A 26,428-nucleotide genomic window follows, 5' to 3' on the forward strand; every position below is an offset into this window, starting at 1 on the left:
GCACGTCAGCGATCAGCAGCTGCGATTAGCATAGGTCGCCCCGCCCCGGCACCCCGCCCCCTGTCGGAATATTCATGAGGGGGCGGGGCCGGGCCGGACACGCGTGGGAGCCGGGCGAGAGGCGCCGGCTCCTCCTCTGCCCACGGAAGACCCGGCTGGGGCAGGGGTCGCACCGCCACGCTCCCGGGCGGGCTGGGGGGCCGAAAGGCCAGGTGGAAGGTGGCGGCTGGAGACCGGGGTTTGTCCCTCCGCGCTGGCGCCTCCTTCCCCCCTCAGCTCCCCACGGACCCTCACCCCCGGAGGCGCCAGACCCGACGCCCACCAGTAACGGGAGCAAGAGCGGGCTTCTTTTACTTTAAAAAAAAAAAAAAAAAAAAGTTAATTTTATTCAAGAAAAAACAAAACACGCACCCATTGCCACCCCCCACCAGACGGACCCGGCTCCGTGGTTATAAATCCTGGACATTTCCCCTTTCCCCACGGCCACGGTGCCCCCAGCCCGGCACGGCGCACCTGCTGCTCAGGGACGGTTCCTCTGCAAGAGCCACCAGCGGCCATGGACGATGCCGGTGGCCGCGCCGCTGGCGAGGCCAGGAGCGGGACGCAGGGCTCGGGGCTCAGGGCGGGCTCCCCAGCACCTTCGGCTTGCGCTACAGGCATCTGCCAGCTGCAAAGAGGACCAAGAACTGAAATCCCACCTTCCCAAAAATTCACCGCATGTTCGCCTCCCTGCTGGGATGCCCTGCAGTAGCCACGTGGGAGGGTGGGATGCCGTTGGCCTTCTCAGCTACGGCTGGCTGATGAAATGCGGTAAAACAGCTGCTGGGAAGAGTGGAGAGCTGAGCTGGCAGAGGTAGCGGCTGGGCAGACCAGGTATAACCAGGTGGGGGGTGCCAATGAGATCACCGGTTTAACAACAAAAATCCCAAAACGGAGAGAAGCAGCATCGCTTATGAGGCTGTTTGGCATGACGCATTCCCCAGCCCACCCACGACGGAGGAGGCACATTCAGCGCGGGGCGTGCTGAGGTGGGGAGGGGTCCCTGGGCTCCCCACAGGGCTCAGGTGCACCATGTCCCCCTTGCCCTACTTCCCCACAGGCAGCAGCACCCCGTGAGCCCACGGCATGGCCCCGCTGCCTTCCCACTGTGCTTTGGCTCTGGGGAAGGAGTACCCTGCTTCAGCCCCACTGGGGCAACCCGCCAGCACCACCACTCGGCCCCCGCCAAACGAAAGGGAAAGGCAACAAAATAAAACCCACGGCACAAACGGAAAGGGGACCGCCGGGCACCAGCTCGAGGCTGCCAAGAGGGAGCACGCCGCTCCACATCCCAGTGGCATCGCCCCCGCCACGAGGTGCAAGCCCCCGTGTGCTACAGCTCCGACTGCGAGCGGGAGATGCGTGGGCCCTTGCGGATCTCCTTCCGCTTCTCCTCCTTCTTCCTCCGCTTCTCCTCCTCCCGTAGCGCCTTCTGGAAGGTGTCCGCACTGGGGAAAAACTGTGGGGTGACAGCGGGGGGTCATCATGGGGGAGTGCCCACAGCCTCCCAGAGGCACAACCCCCCAGCAAACCCACCGAAGCTAACACACGAGCCCCACGGTGCCAGGGGGTTTGAGGTCAGACACAGCACAAAGCAAATGGGGTCCTGATGTCCCCCTTGGGCATGATGGCCATAGCAGTGGGGAGATGGCACCAGATGCCCAAAGCCAGCTGCAGCCCAGCTGGGAAATTTGACGTGCGTGTTTCAGTCACACTTCTTCCATGCCGGGGTTTTTTGGTCATTCCCCACCAAACCACCCGTTCCCTTCCCCAGCCAGCTGCCTGGAGTTGTGATGTGACCAGGCAAGCCCATGGGGCAAGCCAGTGGCATTGCGGTCTTACCTCAGAGTGGTCCGTTTTAAAGGGATTACGGTAATCAGGCGATTTCTCACTGATTCCCAGCTCCTGAGCCATCTGCAGAGCAAAGCGGAGACCGCATCGGGGAGTGGTACCTCCCACCCACACCCCCCTGCAACCAGGGTCCCCTCCTCCCCACCAGCCCCCTCCATGCTCTTCCCCCATCCCTCAGCCCAAGGACAACCATCAGACATGGAGTACACTCCCCCTGCCCTCCTTTTACCCCAAAAACCTCACCCCACAGCCCCAGCAGCAGAGAGGGGACGCGGCAGGGGGGGACCAGGAGCCGTACCAGCCCCAGGACCTGGGAGTGGGGTCCCTGTTCAAACACGCCTGTCAGATTGCAGAAGCCGATGCCCCAGCGGATGAGGCTGTTCCAGTTGGAGTTGCGGTCGAAGTAGTGGTGCACGATCTTGGGGAAGCGCAGGACGACGTCCCCGAAGAAGGCGGTGTTCTCCACCACGTGGGAGTACGCTGTGGGGACAGCCACCAGCGCCATCAGCACACATGCCCTGTCCTGCTGGTGCCTACATCCCCGCTGGGAGATGGGGAAGCTGAGGGCAAGTGGGCAGGTTCCCCCATATGAACTGGTCAGAGAGACAGCAAGAGGGGCCTGAGAGAGACGTACCAGTCCAGGTCTGGTCGGGTACACAGGGGTCCCAGAAAGAATGTCAGCAATGCACCAGAGCACTAGAAAAGGGAGTGGGGCAAGGACTGGAGAGGACCTACCATCCTTTATCTTCTCATCCTGAGGGAAAGGCCCGTCGGGAGGTACATCAGCGGCGATGAGCACAGCCCGGGAGTCCTCCAGCACCTGCCAGAGCCCTTGATTACTGACCCAGCCAGCCAGCCCTTACCTGTACCCCAGAGGTGCTGCTCCAGCCACTTCGCTTGGAAGCCCCATGGAATCCTCCCTTCAGGTCCTAGAGCCCACCTGCCCACCCATCTCTTCCCTTTGAACCCACGGAGGCTCCCTGGCTCTCCCTGCTTTTCCTGCCCACCCTCCATGGCCCCACAGCACACTGAGCCCAGAGAGCATCCAGCACTGCGGCTCACTTTGAAGAGTCCCTTGAGCATGATGTCAATGATTTTGTACTGCTGGTTGACGTCATTGAGCTCAATCAGGTTCTTCAGTGCGTTCATCTGGTCCTTGCGCTTTACCTCAAACAGCTTCTTATCTGCACCACAGTCAAGGGCACTGCCAGCATGATCCCACCATGCTCCTGCTCGCCCCCTCCACTGAGCACCCAGCACCATCCCAGCCCCCCCAGGTTCTCCACGGGGTGCCTGAGGGCTGGGGGGCAGTACCTAAGCCAGGATGAAACAATGGTTTCCAGTGAGCCCCTTTGCCCAGACACCCCAGCGGGGCACTTAACGCTGGGCACTCATTGGGGAGCTTCCTACTTGCCAGCTCCTGCTCTGGATGATGGGCTGGGGGAGGACCACAAACTCCCACCTTCCCCATACATGTCTCCATAAGCACGCACATTTAATATCTTTTCGTACTTTGCCTGTTCTCCAAGGGATGTTGCTGTGTGCTAAGAAAAGCCTGCATTATCCCACCTCCTAATAGGCAATAACGCTCACGGCACAGAGGAGACCAAGTGTCACAAACCCAGGAGCCCTGTTCCGTCATCCCAGCCAGTGACCCCAAAGCACTGAGACCCGCAGGCATGCTCTGCCAGCTGCCTGGCTGCACTGCTCCCAAGCACGGACTGGGAAATGTGCCCAGCATGCTGGAGCAGAAAGGAAAAGTGCTGCGCTCGGGGGAACACCAGGCACCACCAAAAAACTCATCTCTGCTTCTGCCCTGAGCCAGGCGCTTGGTTAGTAAACTCAGGAGCTCAGCTAAAGCTCTTCCACAGAAAGGCAAAGAGGCAACTGCCCAGCAGTTCTGGGTCCTCTCTCTTCCATTCCCCTGTGCCTCTTTCCATGGTCTCCGACCCTTTCCTTCCCTGTGCACAAGCTCCCTCTGGCCTCAGCAGGCACGAGCACGTATGCAGGGCACAAGGGGCAGGCTGCAGAGGATACAGATTTCCAAGCCAGAGTCCACCCTCTGTTTCTCCAGGTCTGCGAAGCTGCCCCGGGACAGCAGCAGTGGCAGCACAAAGGGGCAGATGAAGAGAAAATCCATGTCAGCCGCTGCAGCCTGGAACAAAATGGACCAACAAAATCAATGACCAGTGAGGAGACTTACCAAAGGGAGAAGTCACACGAGCCTCTCAGGACCACATTGCCCTTAGCGCCAGGATCCTGGCCCACCTCTCCCTTGCCCCCACAAGGGGTTTGAGAGAGACAGTGGCCAGAGCAGGCCCGCGGGGTGATGCTGCAGCCAGCCCGCCCTCCCCTACAGGGGAAGCCCCGGTCTCCCCCTCCTCTCTACCTGCCTCTGCTGCCGGCTGGGCCCCCAGGGATCTGACTGAGCACTGACCCAGCAGAAAAATTAAGTCCTACCCCTTCTCCCAAAAATAACAGCTACCTTTTTGCTGGGTTTGCGAGTTAGAGCAGCCCAGTCACCAAAGCAGCAGGGCCAAAGGGAGGAGGAGGATCACCAAGGGGCTGAAGTCCACCTCTCCTTCAAGCACCAGGCCTGACCAGCTTAGCCATCTCACTTCACCTCTTGGGGTGCTGGTACCTGCACCCTTCCCCTCGCTACAAGCCAGGTGCCAGCTGCGGGCCCCATGCAGAAAAGCAGCAGTTGGGTGACCTGGTAACTCCCACCCTTTGCCCCAGGCACGTCCCTCTCCGCTGCTCTGGGCCACAAGAGCCTGTCAGAGAGAGAAAGCTTGCAGAAGAGAGGCTAGAGGAGAAGGTCCTTGAGAATGAGGACCCTGGTCCCTGAGACAGCTTAGACCTTGAAAAGGAGAGCGATACCTCAGCCTCCAGGCAGGACTTGAGGCAGCCTGTCCACAGGGATGAGGTTTCTGCAGAGGCGAGCAGTGGCCACCAGCAATTACAGAAGCAGCAGCTCCTTCAGAGGCATCCCTTGACCTGCCTCGTGCTCCTGAGGGAAAGGCAGGTGTGTAAGGCCATGACAGCTGCCCTCACCCTGCCACCCCTCTCCCCTCCCAAGCCCGAGCTCACCTGCCCAGCTGAACCTGTCTCTGTGATGCCCTAACACTGGGACAGAAACAAATCCCTTCTTTGCAACAAATCTAGATACTTTCTTTTCCTCTTGTTTTTCTTTTTTAAACAAATACGGGTTGTTCAACCTCGGGCCCAGGAGCAAGGCAAAGCAGGCAGCACTGGCAGCTCTTCCAGCCCAGTGAGGAGCAGCGGCAGCTCCCGCCAGGCACCTCCCGGCGAGGCTGAGCCAAGCGCCTTCACAGCACAGCCAGGGAAACGGCGTCGAACACAAGAAACCCTCTGCATTATTTTGCTATTGTGCTTTGCAAAAGGCAGCACTCCTGGAAAGGAACAGATCAGTGTAACTACAATCTGCGTTGCAGAGGAAGACACAGCTGTCCACAGGTGTGGGCTCAGCATCACGTGTTTTGGATGTGATGCAGAGCCAGGATGGCAGCACAAGCCTCCCACGCCAGGCCTGGGGTCTGTCCCCCCTGCCCGCTGTGGTGTGAGGCTTCAGGCATATTCCAGCCACCGTGAAGGCCACAAAGCACACCAACAAGCCGAGGATGTAAGGTGAAGTACTCCAGTCTGGGCAAACAGATGCTCTGCTGGACCCACCAGCCTGTTGGCTTCCAACAGGTTGCTTCACCCTGCCAAAAACCACGACCCAAGGGCCTGAGGCCTAGCCCAGTGATGGGATATGGGTCCTCCCTCTGCAGAGCCCCCCCAGCTGCTCACTCTCTCCAGGCTCTTGGGGAGGAGTAAAAGCAGCAACTCGAAAGCACAAAATGTGACTGCCCCTCAGATCAGACACACAGCCATAAGGACCAGGCTGGCTATTTGCCATGCTCGTGGAGAACCAGAGAGAGACCTTGGAGGCAGCTGGTGGCCTCCAGACCAGGCTTTCAGCAAACAGCAAAACCGCTGCCTGCAGCAGTCCCAGCGCCTGGGCAGGGCTCCCACATCCACCCCTTCCAACGTGGGAGACAGGTGGCCAGAGGAGGCCCTGAGGCCGCTCCGAGGAAGAAGGTGTTGAGCTGCAAAAAACCCTGCTCAGGCAGCAGAAGAGCAAAGCATGGCTCTCAGCCGAGGTGGTTGCTGACCAGCTGGTTACTGCAGCAGAAAGCCCACCAGCCTGCCTGGCTGCCTCTGGGTCTCGGAACAGAGACAGGCTTTTCCAGAAACATGACATCAGGTGCTACAGTATAGATGGTTAGTGTTTTCAATGAAAATGTTTTTAATGACTTTACAAATCCGACTGCAGCAGCCCTACAGATTGTGTCACAGAACAAGGCTGGAAGAGGAGGACTGGAAGACCACACCATATCAGAAGCCCATCACCTTTTCATCTGACCCCTTCCCTGCTGATACTATTCTCACACCAAAGCTACTGACTGCCATAGTCCATCAGGGCTGAAACACCCCAGTGAAAACGAAGCAGGATCCAGTTGTTGCCCACACCTGCAGGGAAAGTGAGGCTGCTCGTGCCATGTGGCACCAGCTTCAGTTTCCCTTTGCTGTCCTGCCCATTTCACCCCATTTTAATAACAGAGAACATTCCCTCCTCTCCAGGCTGGACTGCGTAAGCACGAGGATGCCAAAACTTCTTGAAGATGTTCCTCCATGCTTTCCCCATGAACCCTCCCTCATGTCTTCCCACCTGCTGAGGGATGAGATGAGACAGAAACACCATAAATCTGCTCCACGCTTCCCTCTTGCTCTTCCCTGAAGAGATCCCTGCTAAAGCTGGCTCTGCCCAGTGCTCCCAGAGCAGCCCAGGGAGCCAGCGTCTAGCCTGATGCTACAGATGGGAAGGAGTTTCCATCAATATACCCTCACAGTCCCGGCCAGCTGGTTGTTTCAGCAGAAAGCCCACCAGTCTGTCTCGCTGTCTCCCATCCTCTTAATTTAGACGTGTTTTTCCAAAGACATGACAACAGACGCTGTGTTATAGATGGTTAGTACTTTCCATTAACGTGTTTTTAATGACTTTATAAATTCTCCTGCAGGAGCCCCATCTGAACTGAGCATCCCTGGGATTTATTCACTTAATGAGCTCGCAAGGGAGAGCCACGCTGGCACACTTCGGTTCCCAGGAGGGACTTTTGCAGCATCCCCCCGATCCCCTTTGCAGGGCACTGAAACGCAGGGGGAAAAGCATCATAAGCCAGCTTGCCCCTGGAGCACACCGTGGCAAAACAAGGAATGAAAACTCCCCGCCCCACAAATTCATCTCCAAGCCGCTCCTCCGTCAACCAGATGAGAATTAATCTCTTGTCACAGCCGAACCAAAAGCTCTGGATGTGAAACACAAGCTGCTCAGAGTTCTGCTAGGATGTTCCTCTCCAGGGCTTACAGGACCAGCTGCTTCCATAACACGACGGCCCTTTACACCTGCTTGCCTCCAAAGTCCCTTAACCACCAAACCCTGCACTTGTGCATCACAGGGATGGCCGCCAGCCGGGATCAGGCAGCCCCGGCCGAAGCCAGCGAGCTGCTGCGATTTCCACCAGGAGCGGATCCGTCCCAGCCCGCCTCCGTGCCTCCCGTCCCGCTGGAGGGGCTCAGCAGCACCCCGAGGGGCCCGGGCGGCCGCGGTCCCCTTTCAAGCACCGCTGAAAGCAGCGGCAATCACACGGGGACGGAGGCGTGGAAATCGGATCAGCCGAGCCCAGGCTGGCCGCGCCGTGGGAAGCCCACCCGGGGCCGCGCCAAGGGGCCGCAGCAGGCGGCACGGAGCGGATGGGAACCGGCGGGGCGGGGTGGGCCGGCTCCCCCGGTGCTGCCGGCGGTGGGCTCCTCGCACAGCCCCTGCGCGGGGCTCCGGCGAGGGCGGAGAGGGGGGAGCCGGCGGCGGTAGCAGAGCCCTTCGGGCAAGGGCAAAGCCGCTGCACCGAGGGTCCCCGGGGCCGCCCCGGCTGCACGGCTCCCCTCCCGCCCGGGGCTCCCTCCGGCAGCGGCCACCCCCGCCCCGCCCGCCCGTGCCGCGGGCTGCCCCATCTCCGCCCTTCCCTCCCGCCCCGCCGTGGCCGGGCAGCCCGCGCCGGTCCCGCTGAGCCCCACCGGGAAGGGGAGGGGAGGGGAGGGCTCCCAGCTCCCCCCGGCCCTCCCCCGCCGGGCGGGGCGGCGCGGCCGCGTCCCCTCACCTGCAGGCCGGGAACCGGGGCCGGTACCGGGATCGGCGCTCACTGCCGCCGCGCTGCCATGCCGCTGCCGCCGCCCCGCCCCGCCGTGTCACTTCCTGAGCTCCCGCCCCGCCCCGCCACCGGCCCCGGTCCCGCACCGGCCCCGCCGGGGCTGGGGGCAGCCGGGCCCCGCGCCCCCCCGCGGCCGCTCCCGTTGCGAGCGGGTCCCCCCGGTCCGCCGGGGAAGGAGCCTCGTTAGTTACGGCCCCAGCGGGAGCGGGGCGCTTGCAGGGCTTGGAGGCAACAGGCAGCCTGAGGGACCGTCCGTGACCTGGGAGAAGTCTCCTCTTCCCAGCGGGACGAGCAGCACATCTGCTTCCCCAGGGCTCCTGGCTGTGTCTCGGACACCCCCGCCGGCCCGGAGGAGGGGGCCAGCCCGCAGCACCGCCAGCTACACCGAGGCAGGTGAGCCCAGCGCCTCCGTCACACCCGCCACCCCTCTGCCACGCTGTTTCCACCAGGCAGTTCGGTATCTTGGTAACTGAAGAGCATCAACCAAGCCTCATCCCACACAGAGCAGATAACAAAGAGCCCATTTCAGTAACTGGGCTTTATAAATGACTTTCAACAAAACTTTTTCTGAAAATGAGCGAAAAATTACTTCCTTTGTCCATCTTCTCTCTAATAATAAATGGCAGGATGGGGTCTCCTGTTCCATTCTTGCCTTGTTCCTCTGCTGAGTGCACTGTTTCTTCTTATTTCAGTCTCCAATGTGTGAGAGAGACACTGCCACACTTCCCAGACATCTGTCGTTGACAGCATGAGAGGAAAATGATTGGAAGGCATGGCTGAAACTCCAGCATGCTACGGGAATTCCCACATTTGACACATTGCTGACAGGAGGCTTTCATTACTAAACCAACCCTCCCCCAAGCCATGGACCCCTTCCCCCCCAACACGTGTGAGAAATGCCAGTGTAAGTGAACCTGAAGAAAGTCCTTTCTTGACAAAACTTAGGTCAAAGCTTGGTTTTGATCAGAGGATTTTGTTTCCATGTTCATGACTATCTTATTCAAGTAGCCACCACTGCTGCACTTCAAGCACATCCAAAATTTTTCCTAACAACCAGGATTCGAAGGCTTCTTCCTATGTGGAAAAGCCAGAAATGAGAAGCAACTTTAGCAATGTAATGAGGCCTCCTGCCCACCTTCCCTCACCCCTGTACAGACAAGCAAAGGCAGTGGAGACAAACTTCGTGGGGCTGGATGGTCTCCACCTGAACAACTTATGCTCCGAGCATCCCACCATGGAGTGGTTGTTTCACACTGGGTGTAAACATGAGGACAAGCTACTCCTCACAGGCAGCAAACACCTCACCTACCACATACCCTGCACGTGGCTGATGACAGCATCCCACAAAGGAGGAAGTCCCCACCCCAACAGGAAATCACTGCCCACGGCCACTTCCATCACCGCTACCTGTCTGAGGCAATGCGGCATGATGAAAACAGGAAGGCAAAAGCAGACAGTTTGAGAAATAAACAAATACTGCTTCAGGCTCCCTCCTCCACAAGTGATCTGGGAGCAAGCCCTGCCTCCATCCCTGGAGAAGAGGAGGGCTCATTTCTCAGCAGGGGACTCCAATGCCAAGCAGAACAACATTCGGTAACTCCATTCAGTGGTTTCTGAATGCTCGCTGTACTTTGAAAGCACTCGAACCATCTTTGGGTTTCCACAACTTCATGGGCATACCGGCACTAGCTAGCATGCAGACAGAGGTTAAGTGATTGCTCATCCTCTAGGGATCGTTACTGCTTTGAAGTCACAGGCTCCCCCACCTGCTCCCGTTTCATCAGACTACCTCTGCCATATAGATGAATGCAATCCTAGCACACAGACCCATCTTTCATCCCAAATGTCTCCTCATTTCCCAAATGTCTTCTCAAATTTGGGGGATGATGAAGTCTTTCACCTCAAAGTTAGCCAAGTGTAGAACCACTCAGAATTTCTCCAATTCTCTTCGCCTTCAGCTGGAACAAAGGAAGGAGCAGCAGGTTAAGTATTCTTTCCATCTCTGTTACACCTACCACTCTCACATCCCCTATCAAAGGCATTTGCCCAGCAAAGGATACACAATGTCCTGACGTTTTACAGATGAGGTCCTCTGGCCCACGAGGCGTTCCAGCAAGTTTTGAATGGTCCCTGACTGCACTGGCTCCACCTGGCAATGACTGCTCTGAATCTGAGCAGCCAGAAGAAAGAATGATTTCCAGACCAACAGGAAACTGTTGGGCTTGTTCCTTCATACCTCCCTCCCTCATCTCCACACAGAGCAATGAGACCTTCAGATTTTGAGCCAGGAACCAAGAGGCCACGCAATATGATGACACACTTTAGGCAGCTGCTGGCATCACTCCCTTTCTGATTTCACTGTACACCCCTCAAGGCAGTAGGCCAAGCTAGCAACCGCAGGATTCTTCTTCATCTTACTACAACCTCCTCAAAGGAAGTTTATGGCTCCCCACCACAGGCTAAAGCAAACCCCTAGGGATTCCATTCTCATTTTCCTATGCAGTCACTGCTCTCTTACCTGACAAAGGAAGAGGTGAAAAGCACGAGCTGTGGCCTCAGGCAGCTCTGCTAAGTTGACTTCTGTTGCTTGCTGGAGAACCTGGCTAATTTCTTTTTGAGAAATAACGTTGCTGCTCTGATATCTCAGAAACTTGAACAAAGGAAAACACAGAGGCATTAAAGAGTGAAAGACCCACCGACTCCAACAGTGACTCATCTCCTGAAAAGACCTCTTCTGTGTAATGGGATGCTGCAGCACCTAAAGCACAGGCCTGATTTTTATACCACTTCTAACAGAACCAGCGCAAATATCTGTGTTGACAGTGCTCTGATTTATAATCAGACTTATTTTGGTTCAGGTCAGGAAGGAACTGAAATAAACCAGGTAACCTTTTAAAAGTGAAGTAAGAATAGCAAATATTCACAGACTCATCTTGTATTTGGAGGAGGCAGGTTCATATTAACAACCCCTTCCTCTTACCCACTGCCATGGGGGCCTTATCTTCAGCATTTCTGCTGGGTAGGCCCACATTCCCCCTCCTGCTCCCAGGCCCCACATACAGCAGCGTAGTTGACTGCGGTAACTCCCTGCCCTGAAAAGTCAGGTCTGTGAGGTCGGACATGGGGAGACAAGCTGTGATACAGAGCAGAGCTCTGTTCTCCCGAGAGCCACAGCACGCTCCCTGACTGGTAACAGCAGTTGCATGTTCTCTGTAGGTTTCCCCTCTCCTCCCCAGGGGTCCTAGATGATATAAATAAATGCTACAAACACCAGAAGAACAGGATGTGCTCACTAACAGCGAGGTCAGTTTCTGCAGGGTGCGGAAGGGAAGTTCACTTGAAAGTACCATTATTATAGGGCACGAATATAGTGCCAGACAAAGTCACAGAAGCATCTAAGATTGTGTGTGCGTAGGGTTTAAGTTCCAGTAACTGACCTACATGCACTATACTGACATACTGGAAAAAATGGAGAACAGCCTGCCCTTTCCCTGCTCACCAAAGTCATCAGCCTGAGAACTTCTGGCTGCAGAAAGGACTTCTGGCTCCCATCGAGTAGTGTGAAGAGCAGGAATCGGTGCCAGGGTTGTGAAGCAACATGTAGAGCTGGGAGAGAAGGAGAAGCCAATCAAAGACAGCTTTAAAACTGGCCAAGTGACAGGCTGGACCCGGATAAGCACAGTCTTCAATACTGACCCCAAGTTTTCTTTTCTAGACCCCACACTGTGAAACACTAAGGGGATATTTTGCTCTGTTCTTACTTGCTTTTTAATCTGTCACTCTTTGGGCAGGAGTTCAGTCATGAGGACAAAAGCTTAATAGCTTTTTAAATCAGAAAATACATTTTGTCCATCTTTGTGCTGGTACAGGAAGAGAAACCTTCTCCTGGGGTGCATGTCATAAAACAGTAAGGGGATATCTTTAGCCAAGGGTTTCAAAAATAACACCCTCTGGTTTCAATATGAGGACAAGTTTCCTGACCATGGGTTTTATTTAGCTGCAGAATACCCTTTGGGGAATGAAGGAAGTCCTACAATATAAGCTGCATAAACTGATCCTGAATCTGCATCAGAGAGTGTACTATTGGGACCAGCCAGGCTGATGGCAGCAATGCAAACAATCAGGAGAGAAAATGTTCTTGCTAAGGAACATATATGATAACAGAGGTAAGGCTCAAGGTCACCACCTGTGACAGCATGAAGTCTCTCACTGGATGCTACAGTTGTGTTACTACCTTGCATGTACTGCAGGTTAGGAGCATGGGATGGACAATGACAACAGGTCAGCTGATATAACTTGTATAACAAGTTTGAACAAGTATAACATGGTATAACCATGGCAACTCACTAGAATTTTAGAAAGGTCCCTTTTCCACTGGCAGTCACATAACCTCCCTATTGCCACTCAAAGAATCTTTTCTCTGGGAAAATAACACTAAAAAATAATGTAAAATGTCTGGGGGCTATCTTCCAGCTGGTAGAAATGAGAAAGTAAAAGCACTGTGCACTGAGTTTGCCCTGCACGTCTGGAAAAAAATCTCTGCACCGAGAGGGTTTTAGAAAGCCTCAAATGAGACAACTCCTAGAGGCAGAGTCCAGGCCACACTCTTTCCAGTGTTCTCGCATCTTTCAGTCAGGCATAGCTATGACCCTTATTCTGCTTGGAATAAGGAGACTCCTGTTATTGCTGTTGTGAACTTTTGCACCACAGCAAGAATTTAGGCAGCCAAAGTGACAGGTTCAGCTGTTGCTGAAGCAGCATTTCATTAGCTTAATCCCAAATCAGTGGAACCTCCCCATAACATGCTACCTTTTTTTTTTTTTTTTTTCCAATCCAGCCTTTTAATAGCTTCCCTTCAGCTACTGGCTGTCATTCATCTGCAGTATTACATCTTCGTTTGAACTGCTTTCTCTCTCCCACTAGTGTCCCTTTTGTCTGGTGTTCATTCACTCCATCCCCAACTCTCTTAGTGTTTAAATGGCTGAATGGAACAGGTCAGAGACAGAGAACTTTCTGTCTGCTTTAAGATCAGAGCCAGCACCTGAACTTTGTGGCAGGTGGCTGACAATAAGCAGAAGGTTCCGTTTTCCCCCCGGACTGTATAACACTGTCATACTATGTTATATTGCTAGCATGGTATACATCAGGTCTGACATGGACTCCAGAAACCAAGGTCTGCATTTGCCCCTGGAAATCTAGAATTTCCAGCTTCCATTCCCTAAGGCTATCTAGTACCCTGTTATCCCCTCCTCTCCTTCAGGGCCAAACTGACCACTGTCCATTTGTAAAACACATCATAATCAGATCCTCCTTCCCCAGTATTTATGGTCTAAAGGTTTGTTACAATTGGCCTGGAAGTGAAAGACTATTCTCCTATACTCCTTCCATTCCTAAACCTTTCACTCTTACCATATTGAGGGTGGGGAATGAGTTTCTTAGTTCTGGAAAGCTTCTTAGCATCCAGAGCCAAAATGAGGGCTCATGCCTGCAGGGGAATCGAGCACTATGATTTCATCCCACAAAGCGCATGATTAACTTTAGGCATATAAATGATTTTTCTTATTGGGCATAAACTCATTAACCATGTGCTCCAGGGTGCTACTGGACGGAGATCAAAGAGTTCAACATCACTGCAGGGAGGAAACCCAGGAGAGGAAAGAGCAGGAAGACTTTACCAACATCCTGGTTCTTCACATACAGGTATTCCACTAAGGTTTCCAGGCAGGCAACCACAGCTTGAGAGAGCAGCAAGTCTTTCTGAAATACCAAAAGGGGAAAGAAGAAGAAAAAAAGCCCCAAAAGAGTCAACAGCTATTGCAAGAGGAAAATGCATAAAGTGGCAGGATCTGAAGAGCATGCAGCGCAGGAAAATAACACCCTTCATCTCCTTCACAGGATGTAACATGCTGCAAATTATCTGTCACGTCAAGGAGCCAGACAAAGGCATGACTAGTTATCCTGAGACTAAAAAAATAATTAAGTAACAGCCTCCAAAGAATAAAAGATGGGAGCCCAACATCGCTTGAGAGAGTTAAATGTAAACTGATGTACTACCCCTGGAGCTCAACATCACTTGAGCAAATTAGATGTAGACTGATGTACTACCCCCTAAAGCACCTTGCCAGGAGCATGGGGGAGGGACTGGGATTTGTTACACTTTTCCCACCTCTGTCCTATGGGTGTGCTGTCCCTGCAGAGCAGGAGATGGGAAAACAGAGATCATCATTAGTACACAGAATTTCAGCTATCCAGTTCAGCAGCAGGGAGTACTGCATAGCTTGATTTACCTTCTTTCTCACTGCACCATGCTGCAGCAAGAACATTTTCCCTCCTCCTCATCACATGTCTGTAAGGGGTGGAAAATGCAGGCAGAAAAAAAAAAAAAACCAGGCAGCCCCTTAGGTTCTGCAACAGGGTGGGCTCTTGTGTTAGTGTTCCTGCTTGAAACCCAACACTAGTGTTGTTCCAAAAGTCACATTTTATATACCTGCAACTGGACATGCACCAAAAGGTTCTGCAAACTGACAACAAGCGAGAAGACCTGGTGCGTGGCAAGGGGGTGCAAGGCAGCATCCTGCAGTGATGATGGCTGTGGTTGCGTAGCACCTGGGGCTGTGTTGTGGCCAACGATCACCAGCAGAGAAGAGAAGTTCTGTTGCAGGACAGTTCTCAGGAACTGCATGATGCTCACTAGACAGGGAGCCACTTGTTAGTGTGTGTCAATGCTTTCCTCTCCCCCACCCTGTGTGTTGGTGCCCGTGCAATAGCACAGAAGAGAGTGAAGAGAAAAAATCTGGGCTTAAGGGCCCACCAGTTTCCCAGCAGTTGCTGACAGCTGCAGACAGGAATGGCAACATGAGTTCCCTTGTTCATCGTCTCCTTGTGAGACACTATCCCTCCCAGTTCATGCTCAGTTCCTGATGTCACTACCAAACTCCAAGGAGAGATTTGTCCAAACACAGCAGAACTCCAGAGTTCCCTTCTGCCCTTTCTCACCACCAGTTACATATCTGCAAAGCTAAACGGACCAAAGCTTCCAGGCTCCCACCAGCACCTCCACTACCCCATTCCACAGTCACCACTTCTCCCTTGTTGCTTGTAATATGGTACTAGTGGCTGCTTCCAGTCAAATCCCTGTAACAGATGCAAAATACCTAACAGTAGGATTGGCTTCTTCTTCCTGAAGATGACTGCATTCAGGACTTCCGTTAGGTCTAGAGAGAGTGTCTGGTGAACCTAGACGAGAATGAACAACAGTGCTCATTTGGACCAGGTAAAAAGCTCCTTTACATACTTCCAGTCCTTAGGCACTACCCCACAATGACCACTGAAGAACAAGGATCAGCAACAGGGTCTCAGGAGTCTGACTCAGAAGGGCGAGTTACACCACTGGGCCCTCAAGTTTCACTCACCACCAGCTGCCAGCCATGTACAGCTTCCAAACCACAGTGCAACTTGTGTGCCTGTCACGCCCTCACTACTCCCTGCAGGCTGTCTGGGACATGGCTGTCAAGACTGCTGAGCACATGAGGTAGCAAGAAGAGCCATGACCAAACACGGCTGTACCTTAGTCACACAGCGAGTCAGCAAGACTGAGGAACCAGGCAGTCAAAAGTCACCAGTGACAAAAATCTGTCCCTGCCTGCTGGAGCTGGGAAGCCTGCAGAGAGTCCAGGGTTAGGAACTACAGCATAGGTGAAGGAAGCAGAGGAGGTTAGGGACTTGGGAACTAGGGGAAACAGGAAAGGTGGCCTTGAGAGGGCAGTCTGCAACTGACACAGCAATCCAGCAGATCTGGATCTGGCAGAGCCCCAGAAAGGTTCAAGCTCTTCAGTAAGGCAGAGAGTTGGCATGGGAGGGCAGGCATAAGGACCACAGAGATGACTCCTTCAAACCATCTTCTGAAGACAGAAATGTTCAACAGAAGAGCTAGGAGTACCTCCTGCAACAGGGTGACAGTGATGATTTGTTTGCCAAAGGCTTTAATAGCCTACCATCCATGACCTGTGTTTATCCACAGGCTTCTACTAAAGCCAGTAGCAGTGACAGTTAAGCCACAAGCTTGCTACGGCCAGGCAAGTCCTCGCTATTAATGTAGGAGATGAATGTGGCCATTTCTCGGAGCCATTGTTTCCCTCTACAAAAGGGAGGGGAACCTGCAGGGTCAGGGAGACAGCCTGGCATCAGCTCACATTTACAGACATGAAGGCCAAAGGCTCTCTTACAAGGGCCTTCAGGAGGTTTTGTGGAGCTTCAGCTATACTGAACAGCAGAAAGCAGCAAGAGAAGTGAGTCTTCCTTTTATCCCCCCTCTCCTTTTCCCTCAGCAGACCAGAAACACTGAAGCAGCCTTGAACCACTTCCATTTGCTACCTGTATCTGTAGCTTTTTTCCCCATCTCTGGTGCAAGGATTCTGGAATGCACATCATAGCACATCAAGCCAGTAAGGTATCGCTGAAGCCAAACAACAGGTTTATAAACCGCTAAATGATTGCACTTCAAGGATCGATATGAGCTGAGTCACTCCCAGAAGGTGAAGCTCAACACTAGCCACTAGAATTTAATCCCTTTTGGGACTGGCACAACACTGACTATGCAGACACAGCCCTGACTTGGAAACTGAGAAGGTAAATTGTAGAGCAAGGATGGGCAGGTCTGACTACGCATCACATAGTAACACAGCTGACAGTCCATACAAGTCCCATGCTCTAAGACCTAAGCAGAGGCAGCTCACCCGTGAAGTGACAGGTGCAGACTTTGGTCTGGGATGGCCTTTTGCAAAACATCTTCTCTCAGCATTAGAAAACCAACACTTGTCCCTCCATGCAGATGCTCACGTGTGGTTAATGTGGTTAATGTGATTACACATCTGCAAATAGGTGTACCACCTCCCAAAGAACATGCTCTGCTGGGCATAAGTGCAAGAGCAGAGCTCACAGCTCATGACAGGCTGTTTACCTGCATATCAAGAGAGGGAGAAGCGCCTGGGTAGATACTTCAAAAGGTAACATTATCCCCTGTGTTGGCATTAGAAAGTGCTTCCCTTGAAGCTGTAATTCTAATATCAGCTGACAACTCCTGCTTAGATGTCCTGTCAGACTGCAAATCATCAAATACAATTACAGCTGCCCACACTCATAAGAGCTTGCTAATATTGAACACTTACTTGCCAATAATAGGTTTGGATTTTGACTGCTCCACTATTGATCGTTTTAGTAACAAGAAAGTACCTTACAACATGGGAGCTGTGTCTCCCACCCCCCAGCCTTCCCTTGAGAAAGGCCTTAAAATGTATTTTGCTCTGTCCTGAAGTGGGAAGTGATTTGGATTATGAGGGCTGTGTATGTACTTTCCCCCCCAAGAATTCTGCCCCTCTCTTAACTCTCCAGTGATTCAGGTCTCAGCCTTCAGCAACATGCTAGCTTCCAGTCCTGCTTCAGAAGTGCAGCAGGGAGTAACTTGTGGATGATAGCAAAAGAGCAACCAAGGCAAGCAGATTCCAGGCAAACCACTTTCCTCTGCTAAGGAAGATTTTTTCGAATTTTTTTTGTTTGTTTAAGGTTTAGCCATTCCCTGGATCTGAACACTAGAGAGGTTCTAACCTCAGTATTGTAGCGGTGCTGATAAAGTAAGAGGGATGCAACCAACAGCCATCCAGAGCACAGCAAGGCATCCTCAGATGACAGGTAAGTAGGTTCAGAGGGAGGGGACCGCAACCAGGTGCGCTCTAGAATCTTCTGCAGGAGCTCTAGCAAGGGCACATCGGAGAGCAGCACAGCCACTGCTGTGTGGGAGAAACATAATCAGAGAGACTGATGGGATGGCACAGGTTAAACCAGCTTGACAAGCAGAAGAGAAGCACAGAGCACACCCCTGCTGCAGTGAGGCAGTCTCAGCTGCCATGGCTCATCAGGGTAAGGCTATCCAGCTATGCTGGTATTCATCTCCTCCAGCAAAAGCGACTGCTTGTCCAGCTAATAAAATGACTAGCCTTCAGCTAACACAGCTGGAAGGTTGGTTAGAGCTGTTCTCTGTTATTGTTTAATTTTTTGAACCATGGCAATACCAGAACATTTCGAACAAGGCACCAAATGCCCACTGCTGTGTTTTACGAACAAGAAAAATACAGTGGTTCTGTCTCTCAGCAGCCAAATTCTTGAATCATCAAAAGGCAGCAAAAACAAACACAACCAAAAAAAATCTCTCAACCTAGAAAACCGCATCCCAAATACAAAATGGTCTTTGTTAACTGTGATGCTGCATCTGGAAGGGGAAAAATCTCCCTTACCTGCTGAGACAATTAGAATACAGTCTCTTATGGCCACGCCACAACCTCACTGAGGTTAACTGAGAAATCAATACAATTTTGCCTCACCTCTCTGTTGACTACAAGGTGTTGTCTGATGAAGGCTCCAGTACAGAAAATTCAAGGATGGCTGCAGGAGGTCAGTGTCTGTCGGCCTGCATTTCCCACAGAGATTACTGACTGGAAACAAAAGAACATGCATAACACAGACACCAACATAACAGAGCACCTCAGCACAAGAAAGAAATCAGTCAGTGAGGAGAGAATTTGGACAAGAGTGGTACAACTTGAAGTAAAAATGAACAGAGCATGGTACGCACAAAGCAACAGGCAGCTGCCCTGGAGTGTTTGTTTTATACTGGACAGTGCAGTGGAGGATGATAACAAGGAGCGGGCGAACAGAAAAGGGTCTGTTAAAGGGCATATACCACACTGGGCAGAATCCAAGAGCAACAGACTGTAAGTTACCTGTTTCCACAGAGTGAGTTTGATCCTAATACTAGGTCAACCACACACAGCCACGTGCCTGTATCACATGGTGATCAGACTGGGGAATGGCATGGTGAGCTGTGCTCCTCCACTCTCACCAACTCTGCTCACACTAGGAATAAATGCGCCGTGTTTGCTGTAAGCACAAAACGCTTAGGAACAATAGCAAGAGTTTGAGAGGTAAATTCAGGTCTCAGGGCTCAGCAAAACTGTCATAAGAGATCTTTTGAAGAGTCTTAAAGTCTGAGTAAGCAATTCTCAAAAAATGCAAATCAACACTCCTCCCCACACCTCTTCCATCTACGAGCTGGTTTCACATAGGCCTCATCAGAGAGTACCTTGCACACTCATCCCTGAAGGACGTAGCCTGGGGAGCCAAGCTGGGAATGAAGGGGGTGGCTGCAGCAGGGAGAGAGTTGCGTTGAAATATACAGAACAGAAAGCAAGAGCAAAAGGAGCTTGTGACTCCTGGGAGCAGCTGAGCTGTGCTCTGAATCTGCAGCAGTGAGCAAGGCTGGTATAAAGAGGACAGGCTTCTTTCACACCCCCAGTTCCCTTCACTAACAAATGTCTGAGAAACACTGTTTCTTTACAAGGGCAACACAGGCAGCCCTGAGACACAGAACATTTCAAATTGAAGGGGATTGTCCTTCAAAGTCTGCTGGAGAGATCAATTTGTCAGAGCAGGGAAGAAATGAGAGGATAGATCAACTGAACTTCCTCCTAGTAGCTATTCTTTTTCATAGCCTGCATGAACCTCCAATAGCCAAGTAAGAAGGGAGAAGTTATCAAGTAAGGATCACCAGATGAGAGAGCACCTCATGGTATGGTGAGTAAACAAACACAGCCCACTCTTCTGTGTCTCTGAGGTGGAGTGGGCAAGTCCTGCAGCTGGTTGTAACCCATATGCTCTGGACTCACACTCCAGGGAAAGCCCAGGTTTGCTAGGCTGCTGGTCCCTGGTGGCTGGTACACAGGACACCTCTGTGGCCTGAATCCCACAGGATTGTGTTAGCAAGTGTGGACAAGAAGGGATGATTCAGGAAGCACATCAGCAATACTGTCATGTGCCAAGTCAACAACAGTCACAGACCCTGAAATCATGTCATGGCCAGGGGAACACTTTGGTCATCTTGTGAGGTTTCAGACAACAAATGTATCGTAAAAGCAAGAGGAAGAGAACCTGGGTTTTATTGACTGGACTGATAACCAGGGCTCTTTACAATGTCCTGGCTATGAAAGTACCTCGAAGCAACCATAACTGTAATGCAAGGTACACCTTCTCTCAAAGGACAAAGAGCCAGCCCCTAATCATCTTATGGAACAATTAACAAACACAGATCAAAGCCCTCTGGGAGAAGACAGACGCTCACTCACCCTGATGAAGCAGCTTGAAGTCTGTGCTGTCCAGCTCCCTCACACCCTTGCTCCGCAGCTGCACCAGGAAAAGGAGGGTCAGCAAAACAGGCAGGTTCCTGTTAGCTAAGAAGGGCACAGACAGCTTAGCTTGTCAGTGAACTCTAAACTGTTGGATGTTAAAGCATGCCAAGAACTGCTAATTTTCTGGCTCAGGAATGACAGTGGATTAGGAGAGGAAGTATTCCCCCTTTCCACATGCACACACACAGAGTCCCAAATTCACTCTCTTCTCTGCAGTTCCCTCTGGATCAGGCCCCCTCCTTGCTGATGTGGGTTGGCCTGAGTTACATCCTGGATCCTGCCAACACCGTTCTAGGAACAACCAGAAAAGAGGGGGGAAAAAAGGAGGCCAGGATCATTTACACCCATAGTGAACCTTGTAAGGGGCATGGTCACCAACACTCAAATCGATGCCACTAATAAGCCAGAAGTCATAAGCCCTTTCTAAGTGCCCTCTTCCCATTTATTTGACCATCACTGGCAGCCCAAGCTCTGACAGCAGCCCAGCACCTTAGAGCACTTGGCTGCACAGGGTTTGTTCTCTTCCATCTTGTGAGGCTGGAAAAGGCTGTCCATCCCGCCCCACAGGGCAGATCAGAGACAGCAGAAGTGAGAGCCCACACAGCATGTCTGTATGTGAGGAGAAAGGAGCTGCTTAGACTACCAACTCCCCAGGGCAACCCCTCCCTAGTATATTCAGTCTTCTGCAGCACTGTAAACAGGTAAAGATTTTGTATTGTGTATAGCAATACCTACAGCAAGCAAGCCTCCAGAAAATATCTTCACAAAGGCTCAGGAATTTTCAGTTTTGAGGAGGAAACATTCACAGGCATCTTTAATGTTAATATATTCTTGATGGAGTCCCACTGTTGGGCCACCTTCTTGTCTAAGAGCAAGCTACTGTTTGAACAGGGATGTGGATCCCCTGGACTTACCTGCCCCAGACCTCACAGAGAGCTGCCTGTGGGCTGGGAAACAAGGAAGTCATGTCTCCAGAGTACATCTGGTGTTTGACTTTATCCATGGGGCTGCCAGGGACTCGGTTAATGAGGAAGAGGAGCTGGGGATATTAGTGGCAGCAGAAAGGCTCAAATCTTGCAAAAACTCCTCTAGCCTAGTGTCCTGTCTCTGTCACCAGTGGTTTGGAGTAATAGATGTGACTCCTGCAATAGGGAATGGACAATTCACCTCCCTGCAGCCTCTGGCACCCCTAGATCAGCAACAGAGGGACACCACAAGTCCAAATGGGCACAATTCCAAACAAGGTCAGATCTAGCAGATGCCAACATAGCCTTCTTCATCCATAATCTTGTAGCTTTACGCTCCACCATGCTCCTGCTTTAAATCCTCCCTCTTCTCCAGTCTACTGATTATCCTGGAGGTAAGGCAAAAACACTTTCCCTCTTGTTTCCATCCCAATGGCTGCACAGCAAAACACCCCAAATAGAGCGGGGCTGTTAAAAGTGTCAGCGGCCCTCTCAGGAACAAGTAAAAGCTGTGCTGGGCCCCCATCCTAGGGGGGGGCAGGGACATCCTACCACTGCTTGCTCTTTCAGTTCATGCTCACAGGCTGCTTTGCACAGCACCTTTCACAATGGGACAACAGTCCCAACTCCACAGCCAGGACTAGTAAGGAAAACAGAGGGATTTCCCCCAGTTGCAACTCTGCTCTGAGAAATTTAATAGAATTATGAGATTTGGTGATACTACGGTTCCTGCTTGGGGATCAGTATCATGAAAGATTCAAATTATCTCTTCCCTTGGTCTCTGCGCCCTGGGAACCCAGCGTATTCAGGCACACCTTGCACACAGAAAAGGCAAAAAGGAGGACCTTTTTCAGTCACCAGTTGAACCCCTGTTCAAGTTGATTTACCAGCACAACTCTCCACTTGAACACTTACAGCAGTATAAGAAAACCTTGCCTTCATTTAACAATCACAGTTTGAAGCCAGAATAACCTAAATTAGAAAAAGACTCTCACTTCAAAATAAGAATCTCTGGAAAAGAAAACTAAAACAGTACAGTTCTGTCTGCAAATTTCCTCATGCAGAAGAGTACTGAAGCTACATCAGCAGTTCAAAACCAATTTATCCTGGACTGCAACCCCTCAGCCATCTACCCTGCTAGTTGATCTTACAGCAAAACCAAGTCACAGCGGAGGTCACCTTGTAAAGAGGCTGAGCTGCTCTCTACCAGCAACTGCTGCAGAATCTGAAGGAACTGACTCCGGAGGAGGTCACAGACAAGAACATCCTCATTTCTTTCCAAGAAGGTCCTTAGAGTCATCAACACCTTCCAAGCCACCTCCACAGAGCTTGAGCAGACCAGGTCCTGTGAGGGAAGCAGAACACACATGACCTTTCTGCCCTGATTAGGCAGAAGTCATTGCTATTTAATACTTTTACGCTAATCTGCTGCCTTGGGAAACAGCCTAATAAAAGCACCATTCAGATTAAGTATGTTCTGATTAAATAGAGAACTGAATAAAGCAGTCGCCTGAATAAAGAACTGTCATCTAATAGGCACCTCTGAGTAATATTCCGTTTAAAGGATGCATTTCACTATGTAAATCCTGTCCAGCACACAACTCTAGGGGTAACATACATTTAAGGTCAAGATTTTAGACAAGTGGAATCCTAAAGCTAGTGCCCTGTTTCCAAAAGCACAGAGCCTCTGGCACTTATGGTCTCCTTGTTGTTTAGAAAAATCAGGTTGCATATTGAAGATGCTTACCTAAAATCAAGCTTATGAGTCAGTCCACAGTTACTCATTTTCAAAAGGCTGGCAGCCTTCTACCTGCAGTAGCAACATAACAGCTAAACTGCACGATATGTACATAAACCAGACAAGTAATCACTCAGTCACGGAAAATGGAAGAGTCACGTACACCACGTTCAGCCCACGAGCATGCTTCTTGACTACAGAGCTCTGTCTGGAGTCTCTGTGCTGAATCCCACAGCCAGTAGCCTTAATTTGGGCATAGTTCTGTTGTTAAGGTGTTTAACATTAAATTCACCTGCACAGATGTACAGATGCACTTCCATAAAGATTAGGCAGAAAATGTCTGGTGGTGCTGACATAGTATGATCATCTCAACACACATTTCGTCAGCACTACTTTTCCTTTCCTCCCTGAGTAGTCCTGGCTACTGCACTGCAAATGGTACAGCTGAAAGAGGTAAACAGAAAACTGGCCTCAGCAACCAAGCCTACAGCCTGCCACAACCGCCCACTGTGTTTTCCAGCTGGCTTCTCCCTATCACACAGTAGTCATGTATCCAGGCTGGGATGATGGAGAGGAAAAAGCTGTGGGACCCCATACCCAAGGAAAACAGTTAAGGTAAGAACAGGTTGCCTGTGCCAGAAAATCCTCTCTAGTTCTGAGCCTGATTCTTGACCATATCTGAGACCTCCAGGAATAACGGGCTGGGAGACGTCTGCACAATCAGCTCTGCTGACATAGATTTGCTCCATATAACATTCAGGAATGTAACCTAACGTCAGTCAGCCTACCTCCATTCTCCAAAAGAGTGGCTCAGATCTGGAGCATGAAGACAAGTGGGACAGTGTGTGATCACGACTACATTCCCCCCAAGATGAACACACAGCACAAAATGGCACTAACCAAAGGCCACAGCCTTCCTGGTCCTGGAAAATGCATCACTGTATTAACATCTTCCTTCCTACTGAGAAGCTCAAGGTCTCAGAAGAAGCCACTAACCATCTGTTCTATCTAATCCAGACAATTATTAAAAGCAGATAAGTGAATAAATCATCCTTGGAAGGATATTCAGTTTTGTTTCACTGTACCATGCAGAGGCCTTTCCATTTTACTTGTGCATTCTCAGGCTGAGGTTATTCACCTCATAAGTTTTCTGTACATCTACCAGTATATTTATCCCAGGATATTGCACTGTTTTATTAGCCCATCTAAATTCAGATTGATTATGCTCTTCCCGAACTGAAAGGTGAATTGTCAAAGCCTGTGATTTATTGCAACTCACTTTAAAGATCAGGACAGAGCTAAATTAATTTATTTCTGCAAGAGCACATGGCAAGACAGTAAAGGGAAAGCAGGAATGCTGTACCATTCAGGGAAGGAGCCACTGTTTCTCTTTTGCTTATTGACAGCCTTGTGATGTATACATCTGCTTCAGTTTATGGAGTGAAAGGTTCCAGAACTACTGCCAAAGGTAACAGCATAGTTAACTGATAATGTCAACTCATTGATCACTTTTACTAATGCTCTGCAATGGTATCAAATGCCTGAATGTTGCTACCTACTCTGCAGTATCACCCTAACTGCGAAAGGGATCTTGCCCTATGCAAAAGCCCTCCTGTCAGCCATTTCAGTAACCTGAGATACTGAAATTTACTTCATAGCCTCTTAGATCAGGAAAAATACATGCCAGTCTGTAATGCCCGATGGGAATCCACTCAGAATCAAGCCTCGTTTCTTCACTGTCTGCTGACATGGGTTTCTATTCTCAATGATACATAGTTTTAATTTCTCTAACAGACTAGAGAAGAACCATCACAGCTCTTAGCTTTTGTCCTTAACAGGCAAATCTTGTGGTCTTGTGTGAAAATGTTAGCAGGTATTTACTATGTGACTGGCTGAACAGTCATGGGACAAGTGGCCACTGACAGGGAGGGGTGACAGGGCAGGTGGGAAAGGTGGAAGTGAGAGAAGGCCTCTGAGCAGCTGTCAGGACCTGGATTCTGTCATCATTACATAAGTTAACAGAGCTTATTATACCAGCTAAAGGCAAACATACTAGTCCTGCTACTTCAAGGCCCCCTTCTCCCCTGCACTGATTAATTTTCCCTGTCCCAAGTTTTTTATTTTGTCTTTTAAGAGCAATAAAACGTGCTACTTGCAGTCCTGAAAACTCAAGAGTACTGCAAAAATCTCTGACAAGACTCTCCAGTCAAAACCAAACAAGATTAAACTCCCAAGCAAACAGAAAGCTGTGCCTTCAGGACTTGTTCTCTGCACCCTGCTTTTTCAAAGTTCTTTGTTTGTCATACCCTTCTCATCTACCAGTAGTAAACCATTGCTCCCATTAGCAAAACAGCTTCCTGAAAGGCTGACAGAAGAATCTGGAGTACCAAACTGTGTATCTGGATAGAGAAAGTAATAGGGTTTTTCATGGCGTACATTAGCAACACCCATCAGATCCCTTCCCAAACTCTCTAAAGATCCCTCTCTAACACAGTGGATGGATGACAGAGAAAGAGCTAACACACATACACAGTCCCACTTTCCATACCAGGCTTCCCCAGGAGGTGGAAGCCCTTCTAGCAGACTCCTTGGCCTCATAACAACACTAAGAGCTTTAGGAACCAAAAAGTCCCCTAAATCAGGGCCAGGGTAGTAGCCTGTCCTTATGAAAGTCACATACCAGTAAAATAAGTAAAATGCTGGAATTGCTCTTCAGAATGGGAAGTACCAGGTTAACACTGTTCAGCTGATCAGACACACCAAAACCAGCTTCTTCAGTCTCAGGTTGCTTGCAGTCTCCCCAAGAAAACCAGAGTTGAAGGACTTGGCGTCCAAATCTCCCCATAAGCTCAGGGTAGTGCAGGAAGAATTTCAGCAGGAGAGGGCAATGGACATAGACCAAGCTCAGATCTGGAAGATTATCCAGGATCCTCCTTATGGCACACAATGACCTCTGGTAAGTGCAGGGGAGGGAAAGGGGGAGGGGGAGAGAGAACAAAACAATCACTAGATACTGAATATCAAAAAGCTGAAGTGATGAGAGTTTACTCTGAGAAACAGTCACACTGCCTTTTAAGTAGACAAATGTATCAGTTAAACATAATTTTGTGAAGCCTATTTGCATCACAAAGGCTAAGGAACTTGTAGGCTTTGTACAGCACTCAAAGCTGTGCAGCAGCAAACAGCCATATGGGAACACTACAAAACCTGCTGCAGAGGCTGTAGATGTGTTCAGGAGACTGAAGCGATGAAATGTATTATATTCCATACGTGAATTCATAGCCTATCCAATGCATTTACACTTCCCACACATACACAAGTTTATTC

General features: G+C 50.9%; 2 protein-coding genes across 6 annotated transcripts in view; both read right to left on the bottom strand.

Annotated features, from left to right (window-relative positions):
• Nucleotides 1-364: 364 nt before the first annotated feature.
• Nucleotides 365-8,764, bottom strand: CCDC134 (coiled-coil domain containing 134). 5 transcript variants are annotated; one of them, XM_055809100.1, is made up of 8 exons: nucleotides 8,725-8,764; nucleotides 6,570-6,571; nucleotides 3,928-4,045; nucleotides 2,953-3,074; nucleotides 2,626-2,710; nucleotides 2,189-2,370; nucleotides 1,882-1,953; nucleotides 365-1,498 (listed from the first exon to the last, which is right to left on the bottom strand). In XM_055809100.1, exons 1-8 carry the CDS (start codon nucleotides 8,762-8,764, stop codon nucleotides 1,373-1,375), a joined length of 747 nt encoding a protein of 248 aa, XP_055665075.1. In that variant the 3' UTR covers nucleotides 365-1,372. The 5 variants fall into 5 exon arrangements, with proteins under 5 accessions (XP_055665075.1, XP_055665073.1, XP_055665071.1 ...); XM_055809098.1 differs by lacking the exons at nucleotides 6,570-6,571; nucleotides 8,725-8,764 and adding exons at nucleotides 4,771-4,900; nucleotides 8,112-8,248 and having other exon boundaries at nucleotides 2,201-2,370; XM_055809096.1 differs by lacking the exons at nucleotides 6,570-6,571; nucleotides 8,725-8,764 and adding exons at nucleotides 4,771-4,900; nucleotides 8,112-8,248.
• The window catches only part of MEI1 (meiotic double-stranded break formation protein 1), a 39,124-nt gene continuing 21,377 nt past the window's right edge, over nucleotides 8,682-26,428 (bottom strand). The window contains exons 20-31 of the mRNA XM_055809102.1: nucleotides 25,782-26,054; nucleotides 22,543-22,708; nucleotides 20,336-20,440; nucleotides 18,539-18,649; nucleotides 17,766-17,947; nucleotides 15,317-15,398; nucleotides 14,650-14,852; nucleotides 13,838-13,919; nucleotides 11,662-11,768; nucleotides 10,681-10,812; nucleotides 10,223-10,332; nucleotides 8,682-8,896 (exon numbers count right to left, since the gene is read on the bottom strand). Of these exons, the coding sequence (XP_055665077.1) occupies nucleotides 8,851-8,896; nucleotides 10,223-10,332; nucleotides 10,681-10,812; nucleotides 11,662-11,768; nucleotides 13,838-13,919; nucleotides 14,650-14,852; nucleotides 15,317-15,398; nucleotides 17,766-17,947; nucleotides 18,539-18,649; nucleotides 20,336-20,440; nucleotides 22,543-22,708; nucleotides 25,782-26,054 (1,599 nt within the window). The 3' untranslated portion in view covers nucleotides 8,682-8,850. The remainder of the gene's footprint in view (nucleotides 8,897-10,222; nucleotides 10,333-10,680; nucleotides 10,813-11,661; nucleotides 11,769-13,837; nucleotides 13,920-14,649; nucleotides 14,853-15,316; nucleotides 15,399-17,765; nucleotides 17,948-18,538; nucleotides 18,650-20,335; nucleotides 20,441-22,542; nucleotides 22,709-25,781; nucleotides 26,055-26,428) is intronic.

Source organism: Falco peregrinus, chromosome 6, assembly GCF_023634155.1.
Source record: "Falco peregrinus isolate bFalPer1 chromosome 6, bFalPer1.pri, whole genome shotgun sequence".
In the NCBI taxonomy this organism is placed as follows: domain Eukaryota; kingdom Metazoa; phylum Chordata; class Aves; order Falconiformes; family Falconidae; genus Falco; species Falco peregrinus.